At 34.4% G+C, this 22,756-nt stretch overlaps 1 protein-coding gene across 21 annotated transcripts in view; it reads left to right on the top strand.

The window, feature by feature from the left end:
- SCAF8 (SR-related CTD associated factor 8) overlaps positions 1-22,756 on the top strand; it is a 223,497-nt gene that overhangs the window by 54,286 nt on the left and 146,455 nt on the right. For all 21 annotated transcript variants that reach the window (XR_012003189.1, XR_012003178.1, XR_012003197.1 and 18 more), the window contains 10 exons: positions 330-447; positions 6,155-6,286; positions 6,546-6,658; positions 8,092-8,285; positions 11,775-11,875; positions 14,404-14,517; positions 15,922-16,078; positions 17,517-17,650; positions 19,251-19,395; positions 22,027-22,095. Coding sequence is in view for 11 of the 21 variants with exons in the window: in XM_072767369.1 (XP_072623470.1) it covers positions 330-447; positions 6,155-6,286; positions 6,546-6,658; positions 8,092-8,285; positions 11,775-11,875; positions 14,404-14,517; positions 15,922-16,078; positions 17,517-17,650; positions 19,251-19,395; positions 22,027-22,095 (1,277 nt within the window). In the remaining 10 variants the exon portion in view is untranslated. The remainder of the gene's footprint in view (positions 1-329; positions 448-6,154; positions 6,287-6,545; positions 6,659-8,091; positions 8,286-11,774; positions 11,876-14,403; positions 14,518-15,921; positions 16,079-17,516; positions 17,651-19,250; positions 19,396-22,026; positions 22,096-22,756) is intronic.

The raw sequence follows: 22,756 nt of genomic DNA, 5'->3' as shown, positions 1-22,756 counted from the left end.
GTTTTTATATATTTAATTGAGATTTTCGTAAAGTGTGCTAATGTAAAAGATACTAATTTATATGTATTTAATAGTGTGAGACCATAATAACAGATCTTCCATCAGAGTATCTTTAACATGTTATCCATCTATTGAAAGACTGTTGAAGAGTATCTTTCTATTATAACATATTAATGTTCTGAGGTATTCCATTTTCTGTTAATATTTAAAAAGTAAACATTGTAGTAGAGTATGTTTCATTTAATTGGCATGGGGGGTTGAAAAATCAGTTATTTTTATATTACCTTCACTGGGTTTTAAAACATATTTTTACTTGTTTTTCCTTCTAGTTCTCATGTTTCAGAATCTGTGAACAATTCCATTTTTCATCAGATAGCAGAACAACTACAACAGCAAAACCTTGAACATCTCAGACAGCAACTCCTAGAACAGCAACAGCCTCAAAAGGTTTATAACTCCATCTTGTGGTCTTTAGAATTATTGCTATCTGCATTCTATAAAATGGTGTTTCTCAAACAGTGATTTTTCTTCAATTTTATTACTAGGAAGATCAGCCTTTTCAGAATGTTTATAGTCTTTTCTGTTATCAGAATGTGTTCTAGGTCTATAGAACCCAGAACACATACACCAGCAGTGGAAGACAGAGATTGTGTTTCAGTATTACAACTTAAAACTTCATGTGCTTTTCTCTCCACTCAATTCCCTGTCAAGCAAGATCATGATGATTTTGCTTTTGTTGATGGTGATGAGGGCAAAATAGATTGCCTTTAATTAGGCTATTACTGTGTGGCAGGAAGTTTACGAGTCATGATTACATTTAATGCTATGAGATATCATTGACTTCTACTGTGTCTTAGTGGAATTAAATATCCATTGCAAAACCATAAAGCTAATATATCATTAGTCTTAAGACATACTGTTATTTTATGTGTAGCTAAGAATTTTTAATCACTTCAAAAGTACAATATCTCATAGAGTTAAAAAAATCTCATAAATTACAGAGATGATGATATGTGAAGAATCATACCTCAGAATTGATAAAACATGTCAAGTTGCAAAGGCAGGGTTAATCCATTATGAAGCCTATTTTTACTCCACATGAGAAATACTTATAGGTGTAAACTGTTTAGAATATCAGTGTTTTCAAATGCCCCACAATCATACTTATTCCTAATATCCAAAATTTTTTGGCACTAAAATAATGCTACAAATGTTTTTAAAGTATGAGCAATGTATTGTTAGACAAAGGATATATACAGAGATGAACAAAAAAGCATCTGGCCCTCAAGTAATGTTTTCTCTAATAGAGCACGTATATTTGTATGGACACAGGGCAGAATTCTAGTTTCAATTATAGAGGTACAAGTGAACGATAGTGGAAATAAGAGAGAAGAGTTACTTTAGATTTAAGGAATAGAAAACCTTAGATACTGCTGGGATCTGAACTTTTCCTTTTAAATCAAATAGTAATCATAAAGTGGACATTAATGGTATTTGCTAGGTTGGAACTTATACCTGGAATTAGGAGAATGGAATTCTATATCTTCTTATAAAGAAACATTCTGATAGAAGTGGTTAGAGTAGATATAGTATTTTATGTTGTGCAGGTATATCTGCCTGAGAATTCAGGAGCTTTAAAGAAAGAGCATGATGTAGAGTATTTGGATGTTGTTTAAAGAAAAACACAAGTTGTAAATCAGTGAAAAGAAACTGGTTGTCAGTGATGTTATAAAAAATTAGAGAGTTGTTATAGAGGCAAGGGGTAGTCATGATGGAAGAGTCTATCCAAACAAGATTTGTCCAGCTGTAAAGTTGGCAGTTTTGATTGTCCTTGTTCCAGTTTCCTTTCAGAAGGTTTAGCAGGAGCAGTAAAGTCACAGTGTAGTACTCTTAAAATTAGCACCAAATTATTGAAGTGAAAATTCCTAGAAACTTGAGAGAAGATTATTCTTTTTTCTTTTCTTTTTATTTAAATTCAATTAGCCAACATATAGTGCATCATTAGTTTCAGGTATAGAGTTCAGTAATTCCTCAGTTGCATATAACACCCAGTGCTTAGCACAGCATGCACCCTTCTTAATGTCCCGTCATCTAGTTACCCCATTCCCCTGCCCACTATCCCTCCAGCAACCTTGTTTCTTTCCCATAGTTAAAGAGTCTCTCATGTTTTGCCTCCCTCTCTGATTTCTTCCCTGTTTTCCAGGTTTATTCTGTCTTAAGAATCTCACCAACCAAAGAAAAATAGAGCTCTGGGCTTAGTTAATACATTATCTCCAAAATTTTAAAGGATACAGTAATTAGATCCTTTTGAAATAATTAGATGTTCTTAAAAGCTTTTGTTCAAACCTGAGTGTTGAAGAAAGAGAATGATGAAAACTTTTCTAATACATCAAGTAGATAGTGTTCAAAACCTATGACAAATTTCAAATTGGAAACTGTATCAGCAGACTAACCATTAAATTTAATAAGTTGTATAATTGGCTTTTCCAACCCAGTTGCCTTAGTCTTAATAAGACAGGGTGAGATATACAGAAAAATGAAGCATTTTTGTTTATCAGTGAACTCATTATGGCTGCCTAAAAGTCCTTAACAGTGTCTTAGAGAAAGGAATCTGATTGCTGGTGCCACCCTACTCATTGCAGCCCTAACCTGCATGTCAGTTGATATCTAGTATCCCTAACAATAGAAAACCTCTGTAAACAGAGCACTTCTGAGGAGCATTTCTCACGATCTGTCATATGTAACTTATTTTGATTCGGTTTTTTTTCTTTATGTCAGAGAATATAATGGAAAGAGTAGAATTGAGCATGTTAAAACCTAAGATGGGTGGGTGTTAAGAGCCCTTGAGTTGCTTTAAGTAATTTGATATCTAGGCTCATATAAATTGCGTTTCATGGTACTGAACTTGTAAGATTATAGCATAGCATGTGTGGATTTTAATAAAGCTTTTGACAAAGTGTTTCTTGTCACTTATACAGAAAAAAGGGAGGAACATGGATCTATAACTGATAAAAATATGACACTTAATGAGTGTTAATCCAACTTTGAAAGAAGTTTCTGCTAGCTACTGTTCTCTTTGTCTTTTATTTTTTCAGTATTGATGGTTGACATGAGGACATCATTGAAGAAATTAGAGGTGTATACCAGGACATGTACTAAGGATGTATACCAGTGTATCAGAAAAATAGTCATTTGCCACCTGGGTCCAATGGATCCTTTTAAAATATATTTGAAATTAAAAAAAAAATGTATTTGAATTCATCTCACAGATTGTTTATACAAGTGAGACTAAAAGGAGTAGGGGAAAGAAACTTTATGAACTATTTTAATATACATAATTGAAATGTAGCAAACCTTTTTGTGTCAGTGAAATTCAAATGACACATGTTCTTCTAGCAAAATAGAATAGTCCAGGTTCTTGTTACAAAATACTGCAAGATAAAGTCCTTCCTATTAAGTGACTGAGTGGATGGAAAGACCCTGTTTTTGTCCTTAAAGACACGTTTTTCTGCCATCAGTTTGGGAGTTTGAGAAGTACATTTAGGGTATGGTCATCTGAAAACTCATAGTCTGATATTTCATTTAGATATTAAATTTCACCATCATCATTAGAGTCTAAATGCTGCTCTTTGTATTCATGTTCTATTTTGTCTAATAATTATGAAATATGTTCTTCTGTCAGCTTTCTTCTCTTTGCCATTATGTACAGAAATGGAGAAATCTAAATATTCAACTACATATCAGGGAAAGCTTGAAAGTATACTACAAAGATAGTGTCTCCAATCTCATTTTAATCTTGAAATACACAGTATTTTTTGTAATGTAGTAAAACTGGATGATGATTCTATTTCACTATTCAGTCACCCTTCTTGACAATTACATTGCTTTTTCTTTTTTGTATTATTTTAGTCTTTCTTGAAATAATTGGGAATAATTGATGGATAATAACAGAATAATTCTTAGGATGATAAAATAGCAAAATGTTTCAACATATAGGATAGTAAGATCTCTAAGATCCTGTAACATATCTTAGATACAGGGAAGGGTCCAGTGGACCTATCGCTAATTGCAAGATAATAGGATAAGTTTTAGTTGAATTTTTATTTTCAGTTTTTAAATATTTTCAGTTTTTAAATATTTATTTGAGAGAGAGTATATGTGCCTGATTGCACAGGGTTGCACGGAGGAGCAGAGGGAGAGGGAAAGAAAGTCCTAAGCAGACTCTGCTTGCATGGAGCCCAACATGGGGCTCATCTCACAACCCTGAGATGACCTGCACAGAAACGCATGAGTCAGATGCGTAACCAACTGCACCACCCCTGCACCCCTTAGTTGAAATTTTAAAGTAAATTTTCTCTTACTTCTTCATAAGACCTCTAAGAAAGAATAAAGGTCATGAAATTACAGTGTTTTCAAATGGGTAAAACTCCAACAAAAAACTCAAAAACTAAAATTACAGTGGATCCTGGTGGTTATACCAAGAGTTAACCATTAAATAGAAAAATAAGTTTCAAAAACAGGGGTGAAAGGAATACGAAGCTTAAGATAAATGGAGAAGTAGGAAAAATATTATGTGAAGCATATATGCATACTGAATTAGGACCAAATAGACTCAGGATGGAGCTGAAAATTCCCTTTCTGTGTTAAGAATTCTATTGTTAATCTGTTTTAAAGGCATAAGCCACAAAGGACTATGCTTAAAATGTGTTTGATTTGTTTGGGTAGAACATGCTTGCTTACTGATGTTTTGGCCAGTACCGTGGTGTGTAGTGGGTGTCTCAAAGAGGTCTTTTCTACTTTAGCTCTAATTCATTTCTAAACCTTGAAAATGTTACTCGTTCTTAGAGAACCTGTTCCTTCATAAAGTAAGAGACTTGGAACAGTTCTTTAAATGCCCTTTTTGGCTCTTAATTTTTATGCCTTTTCTTTCAGATTCGATGTCATTAGAGTAAGGATTTTTTTTTTTAAATGTTGCTGAAGTATAATTAATATAATAGTAAGTTTAAAGTGTACAAAATCATGATTTGATACATTTATGTATTGCAGTAATCTAACACTTTGATCATGGCATAAAACTATTATTTTTTTGTGGTGGGAATAGTTAAGATCTAGTCTCTTAGCAACTTTGATCTTTATAATAAATTGTTACCTGTAGTCGTGATGCTGGTATCCCTTTTATAGATAGGGAGACCAAATTTCACAATTCAGTAATTTTTCCACAATCACAAAATTTGTAGCAGAAATAGTATTTTTGAGTTACTCTTCTCTGTTAATTATTACAGTAGCTCCCAGCTTTTATACTACCAGGAACTATTTTTATTAATCTTTAACATCTACAAAGATGTTTTAGGAAAGTTTGTATAGGGAGACTTTTTCATAATTAATTTTCTTATTTTTATTTATCATAATATTTGCAGTTAAACCAGGTTCATACTAATAAGTATCACGTAAGTAGTGTCACTATATCAAGTTACTGTAAATCTAATCCCAGCAAAAAAAGAGGAGGGGAGATTCAAATTTCAAACAATGCTTCAGTTAGTCTTCATTACCTAACTTTTATCAGTTTTTGAAATGTATTACATACCCCAGAGTAACTTCCTAATATTTGCAGATGCCTAGAGGTGGAGGTTGAGGAAGCCCAAATTGAGAATTGTTTTGCTAGATCATTTAATTTGATAGTGGTATTTGAGCTTTGTTTTGCCTCTATACATGTAATGTATGACTTTAATATAAAACATTTTTATATTGAAAATATTATAGCATTTAATTTATAGCATTTGATAAAAAATACTACTTGCTATTGAAATTCTAGATTCATTTAACTGAGTGCCATTACGTATCATTTATGACGCAGTCCTTTATTTTTAAAGGTACAGTGTTTATATTTTCCAAATTAGAAATTTGAAGACCTTCTTGATCTTACCATTCTAAGATAGTCTTCTCTCCCTTTTATGTAGATATTCCATGCTCTTAAGTATAAAACTTGGATTTGTACAAAAATATTTTAGGTGATTACATAAACAATTTAACGTGGGATTTCCATATGTGTTTGACTTCTTTTTAAAACTTTGTGATGTTTACATGTTTAAATTCTGTTGTAATAATATGCATGGTTTCTTAATAATGTTTGTGTGTTTGTATACATTCTCAATAGGCAACCCCTCAGGATAGTCAAGAGGGAACATTTGGATCAGAGCATTCCGCATCACCATCACAAGGGAGCAGTCAACAGCATTTCCTTGAACCTGAAGCAAATTTGGATGATTCTATAGATATTCAACAACAGGTAAAAAGTAAATGTTTTTCTGGGTCATAAATTTCTAAAATTAAAGAAAAATATATAATCATTTTATGTAAAGTATGTTATTTTTATGTAAAGTAATGGTAATTTCCTGTATATTTTTTCTTCACGCTTAAGCTCTATACTAATAACCATTTTACTGTTAGGCATTAATGCTACTATAGTGAATATTTTGTAAGGCAGAATTGCCAGTATATACTGAATCTCAATCAGGCATTTTGTTTGCTGTTCTTTGGCTTTCAAGGATATGGATATAGATGAAGGACAAGATGGAGTAGAAGAGGAGATCTTTGAGCAGGAAGCAAAGAAAGTGGCTGTTCGCTCAAGATCAAGAACACATTCACGATCTCGTTCAAGGTTCTACAATAATATTTAAGAGTAGCTGTGTGTGAACTTTTAAAAGTTGGTTCTGTTTCTTTGTATCAGGATGAAAGGAAATGTTTTTCTTAGAATGACATCTTACATTCTCCAGAGAGAAGAAATTCAGAATCTCAAAAATAGAAAAATGCCTTGTTCTCTTTTGAATTGGATATATCTGTGGCCATTTATTTGAATAATACACATTAATTGCAGTCATATCCTATAATCCCATGAATTTGGGATTATACATGATTTTAGTTAATATGATTACACTCAGGATATTATTGCCTCTGAAAACTGCTAAATCAAGCTATAGAGAAACAGTGTTAGAAATTCCATTAATAAAAAAAGAAATTCCATTAATTTCTTACTTTGGTTTCATCTTAATACCAAAAATGATCATAAAAATAAAATTATAAGAATTGTTACAGACATTAGGCATAGTATCAAATTATTATAAAGTGTATTCTCTGGTTTTCTTTGTGGGCTTTTCAGCATGGCTGAATCTCATAATATACTTATTCAAATTTGAGTTGAAGTTTCCTTAACCTGGTAATTCTCATGTACTTTATATACATTGTTTTTGCTACAAATTGTGTTAAAACTCGAAGTCCTTAGTCTTTAATATTAATATGCCCTATTTTCTGCACATGAATACCCCTAAATATCAGAGCAGTGTATGCCAGAAGAGGGGCAGTATCTTTGATGACCTTTCAGTCATTACTTGTTTCAAGAAGTTCTTTGTATTTACCTCTTGTAAACAAGAGCTTGTGAGTTCAGCTCTCTAACCCATCTCATGTCAATGAGTAATCTTGCTAAAGCAATTACATACAGTATTAGAGCTGAAATCTTAGCAGCTTCTTTGTCTTAACACTTTATTAAGCATTTTGAAGCAGTGCAGTAGCATATGGTTGACAGAAAAAGCAATGTTTCAGTATCATCTTATATTTAAAGATGAGGCACTTTGAAAATTTTAAAAGCACCTTGAAATTTTAGAAGTTGAAAACTTATGAGAATTCTTCAGTAGCTTAATGGCTCTGTTGGAAACATTCTCTATTTCCAAATTTTAAGATTATAGTATCTTTATCATCTAAGGATCTTTTTATTTTCCTTAGTCTTTCATTCCTATTCTTGACTATTGTTGGAAAATGAGTTGCAAGACACTAAAGAAAGCAAGCAAGGCCTTTACTGGATAGAATCTCATTCTCCTTGGTCTTAGTAAGAATCATTGTGGGCCTGAGCAGTACAGAGATTTGACAAAATGCATGTTTGATACTTCATTCTACTTAAACATTTTTTAAGAGGTAGCTAAATATAAGACAACCTTTTGTGTGTGTGTGTGTGTGTGTGTGTTTTCCCTCACCTAGAAGTGAGAAATTTGAACAGAAGAATAATACTGTTGTTAGAAGTAAAATAAGATTTTTTTGTAGATCACCAAGAAAACGAAGGTCTCGGTCACGATCTGGTTCTCGAAAGCGTAAACACAGAAAGCGATCACGCTCACGCTCAAGAGAAAGAAAGAGGAAATCATCACGTTCGTACTCAAGTGAAAGGAGAGCAAGAGAAAGGGAGAAAGAACGACAGAAGAAGGGATTACCTCCAATTAGATCTAAAACATTAAGTGGTAAGTGACATATTTTTACAGAGCTTTGGTTTCAACAAATAGTAAGAAAATCATTAATTGCTAAAGTCAACTGTATTTTTAGATTAAGAAATTGGAAAGTAATTTGGTAAGTGAGTAATTTTATCCTTGATTTTTGTAAAGTGAGAGAAAAGGAAAGGGAAGAGCAGGTTTTATTAAAACACTAAGATCGGGATCCCTGGGTGGCGCAGCGGTTTAGCGCCTGCCTTTGGCCCAGGGCACGATCCTGGAGACCCGGGATCGAATCCCACGTCAGGCTCCCGGTGCATGGAGCCTGCTTCTCCCTCTGCCTGTGTCTCTGCCTCTCTCTCTCTCTCTGTGACTATCATAAATAAAAAAAAAAAAAAAAAAAAAATTAAAAAAAAAAAAACAAAAAACACTAAGATCACTGAGAGTTGTTTCTTTTTAATGCAAATTAGAAAATACAGAACTTGACCAATAATTTATAAAGTGGGCTAGACCTAATGTCTTCTTAATGAACTGTGATTTCTAGTCATAGTGTTACAACCAACCAAGTCTGACCACCAGGTCTGGGGAGTAATTATTAAAAGAAGCATGTAGTACAGCCCTGGTGGCTCAGTGGTTTAGCGCCACCTTCAGCCCAATGCCTGATCCTGGAGACCCAGGATCGAGTCCCACATCTGGCTCCCTGCATGGAGCCTGCTTCTCCCTCTCTCTCTCTCTCTCTCTCTCTCTCTCTCTCTCTCTCTCTCTCTCTCTTTCTCTCTGTCTCTCTCTCTGTGTGTCTCTCATGAATAAAAACATAAAATCTTAAAAAAAAAAAAGCCTGTAAATTTTAAAGCTAATTATAAACTTACTGGATCAGCACCAAGGGAGAGATTCCCATTGTACAAACTTTCCCTCCTTTATATGTTAATATGTAATGTATAATTAGAACAAATTTGGTAGTAGTGAGAGTTTGAGGAGAATTCACTTGGTAGAAATGTGAGTTTTAATTAGTGCCAGATTCTTCCTGAAGGATTCCTACTGCATTAGAATTTTTAAAATGAACAGGCTGCAGATGGGTAAAGTACATAAAATGGAGCAATTTTCATTCTTTGCCAAGAGCTGAACACCAGTCAGGTTGTCTGATTTCTGAAGGTCTCCAAATAAATTCTTTCTGCCATGGAGATAGATAAATAATTGGTATAACTTATACTGCTGAGTCATCCTGGAAATCCAGGCTTATATTTAAAGGCAACATCCAACTTATTACTAAGTTCTGGCAATTTCAGCAATCTGTTGTAGCTATCTTGCCAGAATCTTACCTGATTATGAGAGCCAGTGTTAATTCAGTAATGTTGATACTCCTAACTCTGAAAATTTCTGTTTATACTCTCAGGGTGAAAGACCAAATTCAAACATTTTAGTGCTATTTGATAAATAACATCAAAGGTCTGACCATAAATTATCTGCTGTGCATCCCCTCCCATGATTATTGTTAGGACATTCAGAATCACCGGTTTTAGCATAGAGCTTTTATGGAGTCTTTTCCATTAGTTCCTCACTTTACTTGTCATATTATAGCTGCCACCATTTATGTAGTTACTGACCATGGAATGTATTTCTTATTGCTATGGTTTTTTTCATGAGTAAAAGCGTAAAAAAGAAAATTCAGAAAGCACATAAGAAAATAGAGTGAAAAGTGTATCTCTCATTTTTTACCTCAAAACTTTCTTACTCCGAAACAGTATCACTTTCATGTGGCCCCAACACATTTTAAACACATACAGTAGTATGGCCCTAACATTGGTCCTTTGAACACAAGAGTATTCATGAATAGTTCAGTGGATATGAAACATCAACAAGCAGTAATATTCTAGGAATCAGTGTCATCTCCTTATGTGATGGGGGAGAGTCATTATTGTTTTCTAGGTTTAAAAAAGTCTGTGGGAAAAATTTGTAGAGTGACTACCTTGAAAAACAATAGAGGAAACATGGGATGTATTTCAGGAAGATTAAAGCAGCTGTGGTGTAGTAGAGTAATGAAGTGATGGGAACTATTCTGTGAAAGAGGTCTAGAAATTTGCTGAGGGTTTGTGATAGGTTGAATAATAGTCCTTCAAAGATGTTCATAGCCAAATTATTGGAACTTTTATCTGTGTTACCTCACGTGGTATGATCGATCAGGGGTGGGAAGATTTAACTTGAGTTATCTAGAAGGGCTCCGTGTGATCCACGGGTCCTTATAAGAGGAAAACAAGAAGGTCAGAGAGAAAAGGTGATGTGTGGATGGAAGGAGAAAGACTCCACTTGGCTTTGAAGATGGAAGTCGGGATCATGAGTCAAGGAATGCAGACAGTTTGTCAAGGAAACAAATTCTCCCCTAGGGTGTCCAGAAAGAATGTAGGCTTTTGTTGACCCATTTTAGACCTTCACAACTTTAAGAGAATACATTTTTGTATTTGAAGCTATTCATTGGAGGTATTTTGTTACAGCAAGGGCGTAAAACAAATATATTGCTTCTTGAGACTTTAGTTGAATATTAAATTATGTGTATGTAGGGTGAGACTCTGTGAGGCAAAGAACAAATAGGGTAAGAACATTACCAGAGAATCTGTTAGCTGAATGATTCCTAAAAGCTAGCACAGGTCTGGAAGACCTTAGAGTTCAAACCAGGTAGAATAGAGACCTGGTTGAAAACCTTCATTTAGTAGAGATCTTGTAATAGTTGCTAGTGTTGGGCTAAGTTAGCTCTAGAGTAAAACCTGCTTTAGGTTTACCCCATAATAGATAAAAGATCATCCATCTAAAGACTGGAAACTTTATCTTTAAAAATGACAGTAATGTAAATCTAAATATTAAAACTCCTCAAATATATCAGCTGTCGTAAATCTTTCACAAGTGTTTTCAGGAAAAGGAAATTTTCATGGAAGCATGAATGGTACAGCTTAAAGTAGGCAAAATGTCTTATGTGTAGCTCTGTTTCTTAAAAAGAAGTGCTTCCCACAGTTTAAATATCTTTTAAGTTTTTCATAACAAGTTAATTCAGCCTTTTCCCCATTTGTATCTCTATACAAATTATTTCCTTAAGGATAAGGTGCTGTTTTTAGATTTAACAGTTGGTAGGAAGAAACATTGACTTAATCATTCCAGTACAGAAAGATTAAAGGTGAAAGGTAGGATTGCAGTGAAGTGTTTTTGTGACCTTGTTGCATATTAGAATTAACTACAGAATTTTAAAACTCCCAAGTCTCAGTCTATCATACCCCATAACCCTTTATCTTTTAGAGTAAGACCCAGGTATCCATGGATGATTAAAATGTTCATCCAGGCTTGAAAACACATAATAGATGTGGATGGATACCTGGAATTTTAGTTCATTTTAAGCATAACAGATAAAAATGGCATTAAGTTTTTTAAATATCTGTCTTAAATTTTATTATTGTTAATAGTGCTTTTTCTTCAGGTGCTTGAAAGAAGTAGCTGTGTCTGTGTGATTTAGGTCATTTGTCTTTTATGTCTTGACAGTATGTAGTACTACTTTGTGGGTTGGTCAGGTGGATAAGAAGGCAACTCAGCAAGATTTAACCAATCTGTTTGAAGAGTTTGGACAAATTGAATCCATTAATGTAAGTATCCCTTCTTATATAAGAGTTTAAGGTTAACAATAATATATAGAGGATTTTCACTTATACAAAAGAATCACTTTGGTTCCTAATTAGCCCCACAGTATCTGCCTTTAATAACTCACATCTTTATAAGGATTATTTGATTTTAATCATTTCTGTGTTTACTTCTGCTGCTATTTATCTCCCTAATTAATTTTTCTTTTTTAATGGAATTCTAACAAAATGTTCTTAAGGCTTTTGTTGCAGTGTAGTTGGCCCTTGGTTCCTTAAGTCATGAAATGTTTGGGTTAGTAGGAACCCTATCTGTGACCTAATTTAATTCCCTCCCCTCCCCTTTTTTTTTTATAATGAAAATGAGGAAACTGAGTCCCACAGAATTATAGTCACCTCCATGGAGCACTTAGGTGGTTTTGGAGACCCTATTGGACTTGGGATCCCAGTCTTTTACAAGCACCCTCCCTCGTCTCCCCATCTCTCCCTCTCAAAGCAAACCTGAGGCAGGAAAACCTATGTGGGCACAGCACCCCAGTAATGTGAAACAACTGGCACTCCTCAACTTGATTTTTTTTCAGTACTTTTTGCTCCACCCAGTCTCTTTCTTTGAATATTTTCTTCTTCCCAAAGATCTGCCGTTTTTCCTTGGGGCTAATACTAAGTTAAGAATGTTTTATAGCAATTTATTCGTTTGAGGAGCCTTCTAATTCGTTAGCTCTCTGATTTTATTCACTGTTATTACACTTCTATGTCTGTTAGACCTTTTATCATTATTTACAGGGAAATTGGCTGATTTTCCTTTCTAGTCTTAGATCCTAACATTCCTTAAATTAAATGACTAAACTTGGCTTTTCCTTATGAAAGCACTCTTCATATGAAATGTTTAAGCATTTCGTATACTACTTTCAACTATATATGATCTCATTGGAACCTCACAAGAAGCTGGTTAAGTAATTCCCATTGTTTATTTTATCAGTGAGGAGACTAAGTGATTTGCCTGAGTTGCACAGACAGTAAATAGATGATTGGTTGAGGGTTTCAACTTAGAGTCCTGTTTCTTTTTCTACACTGTGAATGTTTTAGGCTTTTCTTATTACTCTTTTCTTTTTAAATTTCACCTATCAAAACATAACTATCTGCTGGAGTCCTTAATCATATAACCTCTAATTTTTTTTTTTTAAACATTTTATTTGTTTGAGAGAGCAGGGGGCGGGGGGAAGGGAAGGGGTAGAAGGAGAGAGAGCAGACTCCTGCTGAGCAGGGATCCCTATGCAGGGTTTGTTCCTGGGACTCCAGGGTCATGATGTCAGCCAAAGGTAGAAGCTTAACTTACTGAGGCACCTACAAGCCCCTAACCTCTGGATTTTTTTTTTTTTTTTTTTTAGTTTTCTTGTAGCTGAGGTGTCAGAAATGTGTTGACATTTGAAAGAATAGGGATGCCCAATACCCCTAGATTCTTATCAGAATGCCACAATTTATAAGGTGATTCTAATGCAAAGTCAGGAATCATTGCTCAGAATGGATCCTGAATCCAAGTAGCATTTGGATTGTCATTACTTGTGACATTTGTAGTCTTGCTTGTTCCATAATCATTTGGGCATTAGTTTGCCTTATCTTCTTCCCTCTTGTGTATTAACATTTAGGAGTGTCGTACTTATGAATTATAGGCACTGAGTAATTTTGTGAACTGAAGTGTATTGAATGGCTAGTGATAAAATCTAGGATTTGAAAATTTGATGGAAAATTTATAAACTTTTCACGTAGTCTTGGGGGAGTTTGAGGACTGAGTAAAAAAAAGTCTGTTCGATTTAGCACTTAGTAGGTCATTAATGAGCTTGAAGAAAAATTTTCAGTGCATTGATAGAGTGTTAGGCCTATCTTGCAAAAGAGGAAGAAGTTTGTAAGGGGTTTAGATAGATTTCTTTTTTGAGAAGTTTGGTATTAAGTTTAGAAAGTAGCTCAAAGTGAACTCAGTGAAAGTAAAAACACTAAGTCTGTTTTCTTTTTCTTGTGTTAAAACTTTTGTCCAGAAGCACTTGGGCAAAATTAAGTTTTATACAACTGACAAGTTTTACCATTTGTTTTAAATTGTAGATCTTATATTAAGGATAAGATACTTCTCCCAAACAAAAAAAAATCTTTCTCAGTATGCCACTTGGAAATATTGAAACACTTTCAATTTTTGAATATTGTATGCTTTCAAATATGTTGGCCATACAATACTGTTTTCTTTTTATCTGGTGGTATCATTTACATGTCTTTTTACTTTTTTTTTGTTTTAGGAATACTTTGATTGACATCTGATACTCAAGATTTTGTTCATGTTATGATTTAGAGTGAGACCCAACTAGGTTTTTTTAATTCTTTTAAAACTAAGTAGTTATTTGTACATGGATTATACCAATAAGCAGCCAAAGGAAGAGAAGGGAAAAATTATTCAGTCTTAGTAGTCAGTGATCTGTTTCATTAAACCATAAATGTCAGAATGAATACCTTATTTTTACCCTTTCTAAAGAAAAAAATTTTTTTAATAGATGATTCCTCCCAGGGGCTGTGCTTACGTCTGCATGGTTCATCGACAAGATGCTTTTCGGGCTCTTCAGAAACTTAGTTCCGGATCATATAAAATTGGGTCCAAGGTCATTAAGGTGAGAATGGAGGGGAGGAATCCATGCTCTTGTTTTATTGGATTATTAAAATGTTCCTATAATTGATTCATCATCTTTTTTAATGTTATGGAAAAACGTCTAGAAAAGTTTATTATTTCAGTATTGTTGAGTTTTCTTTCTTTCTTTTTTCTTTCTTTTTTTTTTTTTTTTTGATGAGTTTTTATTTTTAAGTAATCACTCAACGTGGGGCTCAAACCTATAACCCTGAGATCAAAAGTCACATGATTCACCAACTGAGCCAACCAGACACCCCAGCAATTTTATCTTTCATTCACTTCTAACTCCCAATGCTTCCTATTCATACCTCTTAATTATATAATTATTATTTTCTCCTTTTTAACATCTTGTATTATACAACCAAGGCCACTGTGAAGGTTTATTAATAAGTATATTTTGTTTTCCTCTTAAACTGAGTGTTTATTGTGTATTTTTTCATTTTTACTCCATGTGACTAAATTTACATTTTATTTCTGCTACTTGAAGAAATTTATTCCATCAGTTTCTGCAACTGAGTTAAAAACTTAAAAATTGGGCAGCCCTGGTGGCTCAGCAGTTTAGTGCCACCTTCAGCCCGGGCATGATCCTGGAAACCCAGGATCTGAGTCCCACGTTGGGCTCCCTGCGTGGCCTGTGTCTCTGCCTCTCTCTCTCTCTCTGTGTCTCTCATGAATAAATAAATAAAATCTTAAAAAAAAAAAAATAAAAAACTTAAAAATTACTTTCAAGGTTAATATGTATGTGCTTTGTCATCTCATGGCAGAAAGCTTCCTCTGTATAAAATGTCTTCTGGACTACCAAGGATTTGTTTAAATTATGATAACTGTTCTAATTATTGCTAATGTAATTATTATTATCTAATTATTGCTATCACATTTTTATGGTGAAAAGTAGATTTGGATTGTTTCTGGAAATATGCTTGGGGTTTTTTTGTTTGTTTGTTTGTTTTAGTAAGAACTGGAAATAAATCCTGTGGTATAAATGCCATTGCTGTCTAACGCAGGCTTTATTTTAAAAACAAAACAAAAAGAAGAAAATACATGGAAAAACTTCTTGGCTGCTATTATTTTTCTTTTTCTTTTCTTTTTTTTTTTTTTTTAAGATTTTATACAGAGAGAGAGGCAAAGACATAGGCAGAGGGAGCAGCTGGCTCCATGCAGGGAGTCCAATGTGGGACTCAATTCTGGGACTCCAGGATCATGCCCTGAGCCAAAGGCAGGTGCTCAACTGCTGGGCCACCTAGGCGTCCCTACTATTTTTCTAGCATCCAGTTGCTTGTCCAGCTTCTTTTCTTTATGTGTTTACATTGTTTACAATATAATTTTGAGCGTTTTCCTTGTTTTCACAGTATAGCTGAGCTTTCTTTTCCCTCTTCATTCCTGATAGATTGCTTGGGCTTTAAACAAAGGTGTAAAAACAGAATATAAACAATTCTGGGATGTGGATCTTGGAGTTACATATATACCGTGGGAAAAAGTTAAAGTGGATGATTTGGAAGGTTTTGCAGAAGGAGGCATGATTGACCAGGAAACTGTAAATACTGGTAAGAACACTAAGGGTAGTTTTGTTTAAAAAAGTATGCTTAAAAGATTGTAATTGATAAGAGTTGTGCATGATAAGGTGAGTTGTACTTATTTTATTTCCTGGATTCCACCCCCCAAAAAGAGAAAAAAACTGAAACACTGCTATTTCCAGATTATATGCTTAATGTGTCTTATTTCCTAAGTGTCACAATATATAGTATTTAGAAGTCTGTTAATGTAGCATTTTTCCTGTTATTTGTTTATTTATTTATTTATTTATTTATTTATTTATTTATTTATTTATTTATAAAGATTTTATTTATTTATTCGTGAGACAGAGAGAGAGGGGCAAAGACACAGGCAGAGGGAGAAGCAGGCTCCATGCAGGGGAGCCTGACGTGGGACTTGATCCCAGGTCTTCAGGATCACGCCCTGGGCTGAAGGTGGTGCTAAACTGCTGAGCCACCCGGGGTGCCCCCTGTATGTTTTTTAAAACAAGTTTTACTCCTTTAGAAAAAGTTGTGTATGTGGAGGTTCAGTTACTTGAATTTAAATAATAACTAGGGACTAAGTTTCTTTGAAGAACTTCCTTGATTATTTTGATTAGTATCCATGTTGAGAATGGCAGGAATAGAATCTTAGAGAGCTATAGTTCCTATTCACGCAATTCTAGAATGCTTATAACCAAATGATCTTAGGTTGATAAATTATAAGAAGAGAAAGCAGGGAAAAGGGAGAGAGATCGGCAGTATGGGTGTGGAGCTATTGCAGTTTTACATGAAAAAAATCTAATGGAGAGAATAATATTTTAAAGGAGTGAGAAGTACAGCTATCTGGAGAAAGAGCATTCTATGCAGAGGAATAGTATGTGCCAAGTCCATTCAAAAATTGTGAGACCAGTGTGGTTTGAGCAAAGTTAGTGAGGAATGAGTTGTTGAAGATAAAAGTCAGAGATATGTACAGAGTCATATAAAGTTTTGTTTAGTCATTATAATGACTTTGATCTTCACTCTGAGAGAGATGGAAAACCATTGGAGGAACCTTGAGAGCTTCTTTTATTTTTGCATAGCTGTGTTTTCAGAAAGATATTTCTTTATTGAGTTAATAACCTTCCTTGTTGGTCTCCCTTTGTACTTTGGGACATAATATAGAATAAGATTGGATCTTCTTATATCAGATAGCTTTTGAGATGTATATCTATTCTATCCTCCTAATTGTTTCCTCTAAATATTTTAGTATCTTTCATTTTTGTCTCGCTTCATGCTTCTTTGGACTCCTTGGTTTCTCATCAGACTTAACTGGGCAGAGCCTAGGTTGGCATCTATAGTTGTGGACACATCTTAAAGATGTGCCAAGGTAGATGAATAGATGAAGGATGTAGAGATGAAGTAAACATATACATAGAAATAAAACTTTTGCAGCCATCCAGAGGAAATCAATTTCAAATATTTTGTTTAGAGTGGGAAACTGTGAAAAGCTCGGAACCTGTTAAAGAGACAGTCCAGACAACTCAGAGCCCAACTCCGGTTGAAAAGGAGACAGTGGTCACAACCCAGGCAGAGGTTTTTCCTCCACCTGTTGCCATGTTACAGGTTAGTAGTGGATGTTTTGTTATTGTTAACATGTCTTATATTTCTGTTTTCACTCATGTATTTACTGCATAAAGCTTGGAGGAAAAATTATTGAAAATAGAATAAATACAAGTTTAGTCAAATAATTTTGGAGAAAAAACTATTTTTTAAGAAATGGTGTCATTTATATTTAAATGTTTTTATGTATTGCACAAATATTTATCGATGGTCTGCTTCTATGACATTCACTGTTCTAGGCACCTGGGATAAGGATACATCAGTGGAAAGAAAACCACACAAACTTTTGCATCTTTTGTTTTCAATAGGGGAGATAGGAAGTGCAAAATAAGTAAGTTCGTAAGATACTATGGAAAGAAAAGGGAGTATGAGGGTTTTCAGGAGTGCTTGGATGAGTGCTTATGATTGTAAATAAAATGGTCAGAGCAGACAGTAGAATATGACATTTGAGCAACAACTTAAAAGTTGCTGAGGGAATTAACCATGTGGCTACCTGGGGAAGAATGCTCTAGGCAGAGGGTGCAGCCAGTGCAAAAGTCCTAGGCCAGGCAAGTATTTGATGTGTTCCAGGAATAACAAGTGGGCTAGAAGTGAAGGGAATGAGAGGCAGCTTAGTAGAAGGGAGAGTTTTAGAAGGACTTTGATTTTCACTCTGAGATGGGACACGGAGGATTTTGAAGAAAGGAGTGATTTGATCTGGCTTTAATGGTTTTAAAAGATCAGGCTTTAAAGGATTGCACGACTACTATTTTAAGAATAGACTACTGGGCGTTAATTCAGGGAAACTAGTGAAGAGATAGTTGCAGCAGTCCAGATGAGAGCTCATGGTGGCTCAGCCTAGACTGATGGCAGTGGAGAAAAGAGGAAGTGATTAGATAATGAGGGGTACTCTGATTGTGTGTCCAGTGAGATATTGTGGCAGGGTGAGACTTGAGTTGTGAGAAAGCGAAGAGCCAAGATTTTTGGTGTGAGAAATTGGAAAGATGAAGCTATCCTTATTTGAGAATGGGAAAGACATTTGGGAGTTCTGTTTGGCACATATGAAGTTTGGAGCGCCTTTCAGACAATGAAATTGAGGCGTTTAATAGATTATTGATAATATGTGAAATTTAGGAAAGAGATACACCCATAGTACAAGTGAATACTTGGGAATTATTCCTAGGATGGTAAAAAAATATCGATGTTTAGAGTAGAAAATAAACTTAGAAGAAACTGAAGTCATTTTGAAACTGTTACTGACATGCTTCACAGGGATTAGTTTACATACCATAGCTGGGTATTATAAACTTAGTGGGAGGTGGCAGTTTAAAATTGATCATGATAATAACTATTCAAGTAGGTGCCCATTAGTTTGTATCACTTAAATATAAGATAGATTTTAGTCTCCATGTATACTGTCTGTTGAATAGTACTTCCTTGCTTTTACTAAACCCAAGTTAGAGTAATTACAAGTATGCAAGAAGGAAAATAACAAAACAATATAGTGGTATTTGTTGTCTTCCTTAGAAAGAAATAGAAATTATTTACCTTTAGTTGTTCTGAGATTTAATCATTGCTGATGGATAAAGTGATTTATGGACTTTTTATTTTTTATCCACAAAAGATTCCAGTAGCGCCAGCTGTGCCTGCAGTTAGTTTAGTCCCACCAGCATTTCCTGTCTCCATGCCAGTTCCTCCTCCTGGATTCAGTCCAATCCCTCCACCTCCTTTTCTGAGAGCAAGTTTTAACCCTTCACAACCACCTCCTGGTAAGGAATCTTCTTCTTTTTTTTTTAAGATTTTATTTATTTATTTATTTATTTATTTATTTATTTATTTATTTATGAATTTATTTATTTATTTATGAATTTATGAATGATAGAGCACGAGGGGTGGGGAGCTGCAGAGGGAGAGGCAGACTCCCTACTGAGCAGGGGGCCTGACGAGGTGGGGCTCTATCCCAGGACCCCCAAGATCATGACCTGAGCTAAAGGCAGACACTTAACTGACTGAGCCACCCAGGTGCCCCAGTAATTTTCATATTACTATGTATACTCTACTTAGAATATCAGTCATTCATTCATTCATTTAGAAAACATTTTTTTTTTTTTTTTTAATATACTTTCCTTAAGTAAGCCCTATACCCAGCATGGGGCTTGAACTCATGACTGCAAGATCAGGTCACATACTCTACCTACTTAGCCAGCCAGGTGCCTTACAATATCATTTAAATGGTTATTTTTCCAGGTTAAAATGCTGTAGAGCATTAATTCTCAAACCTTGGCATGTGTAGGGATCACTTGGAGGACATGTTAAAGCAAAGCGTGCTGGGTCTGGCCTCCTTTTGTTTTACTAAGACTGAGGTGGGGTAAGACAAGTATATTTCTAACAAGTTCCCAGTTGATGCAGATGGTTGAAGGATCAGCACAGAGAAAAAAAAATGGAATTCTTTTAAAGCATTGAAATACTGTCAAAATAATTTAAAATTTATGTTGAATTTTTCATATCAGAATTATCTGTAGTTACCACCCATTCATCAGAAGTATGCATTAAGTTATATAGATTGTTTCTCCTAAAAAATCATGGTTTTCATTTTGATTTTAGAAATTATAATTTAAAATGCAAATTGAATTTGTAATATTTTTTTTTTACCTTACAAATTTTTGATAAAAGTTCCTGGAGTCAGCATTTCTAATTTAGAAACTGTAGATTACTTAACACACAAATATAAATAATAGCTTATATAGCTTAGAGATAGAGCTTTTAATATTAGACCTTGGAGTAGAAGAATGAGGAAGAGGCACAAGGGATCAAATAATATACATGTTTTTCAAAGATATTTTTATCTTTCTTTGAACTTCATGAACTCCTTGCATAATTTGAAATTGATTTTTTCTTTGTTAAGGATTAGAAAATTATTCTTGTTGAATATTTTCTGTATTTGGAATCTGAGTTAAAATTATTTTTCCCAGAAGGTAATTTTTTTTTAGATTTATTTATTTTAGAGGGGGCAGAGGCAAAGGAAGAAGGAGAAGAAGAGGAAGAGAGAGTCTCAGGACTCTCCGCATGGAGCACTGAGTTGGATTGGATGTAGGGCTTAATCGCACAACCCTGAGATCATGACCTGAGCCAAAACCAAGGGTTTGTTGCTTAACCAACCATGCCACCCAGCAGCCTTTCAGAAGATAATTTTATTTTATTTTATTATTTTTTTTTCAGAAGGTAATTTTAAAGGATTATTTTAAAAACATACCACATAGAATTTCTAAAGTCATTCATTTGTTGGAAATCAGGAAATCACATATCTTTATTTTTAGCTATTTGTTTTTGGGTTTTTGTTTTTGTTTTTAAGATTTTATTTGGGGTTGGGGAAAAGGCAAAGGGAGAGAATCTTCAAGCAGACTCTGCCTAGTATGGAGTCCGATGTGAGGCTCAGTCTCATAACCCATGAGAACATGACCTGAGCCAAAACCAAAAGTCATGTGCTTAACTGACTGAGCCACCCAGGTGCCCCTTTAGCCACTGTTTTTCTAATTGAATTGAATGGTAGCTTTATATCTTAAAAATGTAAGGAAACAGGTTTATATTTTGATCATTTGATATTTAAAAATATTAAACAGTCAGTATTAAATGAAAAGTTTATTTTACTGTTCAAAACATAATGTAGCAACTAACATCCAAGGTTAATTAAAATATTTTAATCTAGTAGATAAACAGCATATATATCAAAGAAATACAATAGCACATTTTGCAGATGACATTATTGCGTATAGTGTTATCAGCAGTTTGAAATACAATATTTAACTCCCCATGCAGTCATTGTGCTAACATGAAACAGGTTGCCTAGCTTGTATTAATCTTTGATTTTAGAGCATCATAGAGAGTGCCGCAGGACTTAGACAAATGAGCAAATAAATAGAATGTGATCATGATAAGGATTTCTTTGCTTCACTTAGCTTACTAAGCTAAGGATCAAATACAAGGTGGTGTTTGTAAAAGTGATTTTTAAAAATGTTTGTTTGTTTGTTTGTTTATTTAGAGAGAGGGAGAAGTGAGAAGTGTGCCAGTGAGTCAGGGAGGAACAGAGGAAGAGAAAATCTTAAGCAGACTCCCTGCTCAGTCTGGAGCCAGACCCAAGGCTTGATCCCACCACCCTAATAAGATCATGAGACTTATTATGAAGTCAGAAACAGCCAGCCACCCAACCAGCTGAACCACCCAGGCGCCCTAAAAGTGATTTTTTTTTTAATAGAAAATGTATTCACAAATATGAGGCTGTAGTAATGGAAGACTTTTAAGAATGTAGAGTTTCATTTATAGCTATTGAAATCTTTGAATTTAACTCTTATGCTATTTTACTTTTGGTCTCCCCCCCCCCCCCCCCCCCCCCCCCCCCGTAGGTTTCATGCCACCTCCAGTTCCACCACCTGTTGTACCACCACCTACTATTCCACCAGTAGTACCAACATGTGAGTTTTCTACTTTGGGAGTTTTCTTTTTCTTTTTTCTTTTTTTTAATTAACCTGTTGATTCTCATTCTTATGAATTTTTAATTTTTTTATTTTTAATTTTTTAAGTTTTAGGCAAATACTTATTTTGTTAAGTGATTTCTAAAAAAATAACATAATTATATGATAGTCATTCTATATTCATATTTGTTCTGTTGTCTCAAAATGTTATTTACAATTGGTTTTAGTCAAAATTCAAAGAAGAGTCTCTGGGTCATCTGTGAGGTTGGTTTGTTTGTGTATTAAATGTCTTAATAAAGAGCAGGCCTGCTCAGACTGCCCTTTATTTCTTAATCCTTTATGTCGAAGAAACCGTTCCTTTCTGTATGCAAGATTCCAAACAATGGATTTGGCTTTTGCTTCTTTGTGGTATCAAATTTGTTCCTCTGTCTTCTGATTTTTCTGTATGTAGGAAGTTTTTTAGCATCAAAGGTTTGTTTAGAATGTGCTTCAGCATTTTTAGTAACCGTATTTAACTGGTTGGGTGCTACAGACTTGATACATCACATCAGGACCATGGAATTTCTTCTTCTCTTACTTTCAGTGGTGGTAAGATGGATCAGACATTCAGGTAATGGAACCTGGCCATTAAAAAAGTTTCCCTTCGAATTTTCATCTGATG

The sequence above is a fragment of the Vulpes vulpes genome, chromosome 1, assembly GCF_048418805.1.
Source record: "Vulpes vulpes isolate BD-2025 chromosome 1, VulVul3, whole genome shotgun sequence".
Taxonomy (NCBI): Eukaryota; Metazoa; Chordata; class Mammalia; order Carnivora; family Canidae; genus Vulpes; species Vulpes vulpes.
This window is presented reverse-complemented; position numbering and strand designations above follow the sequence as displayed.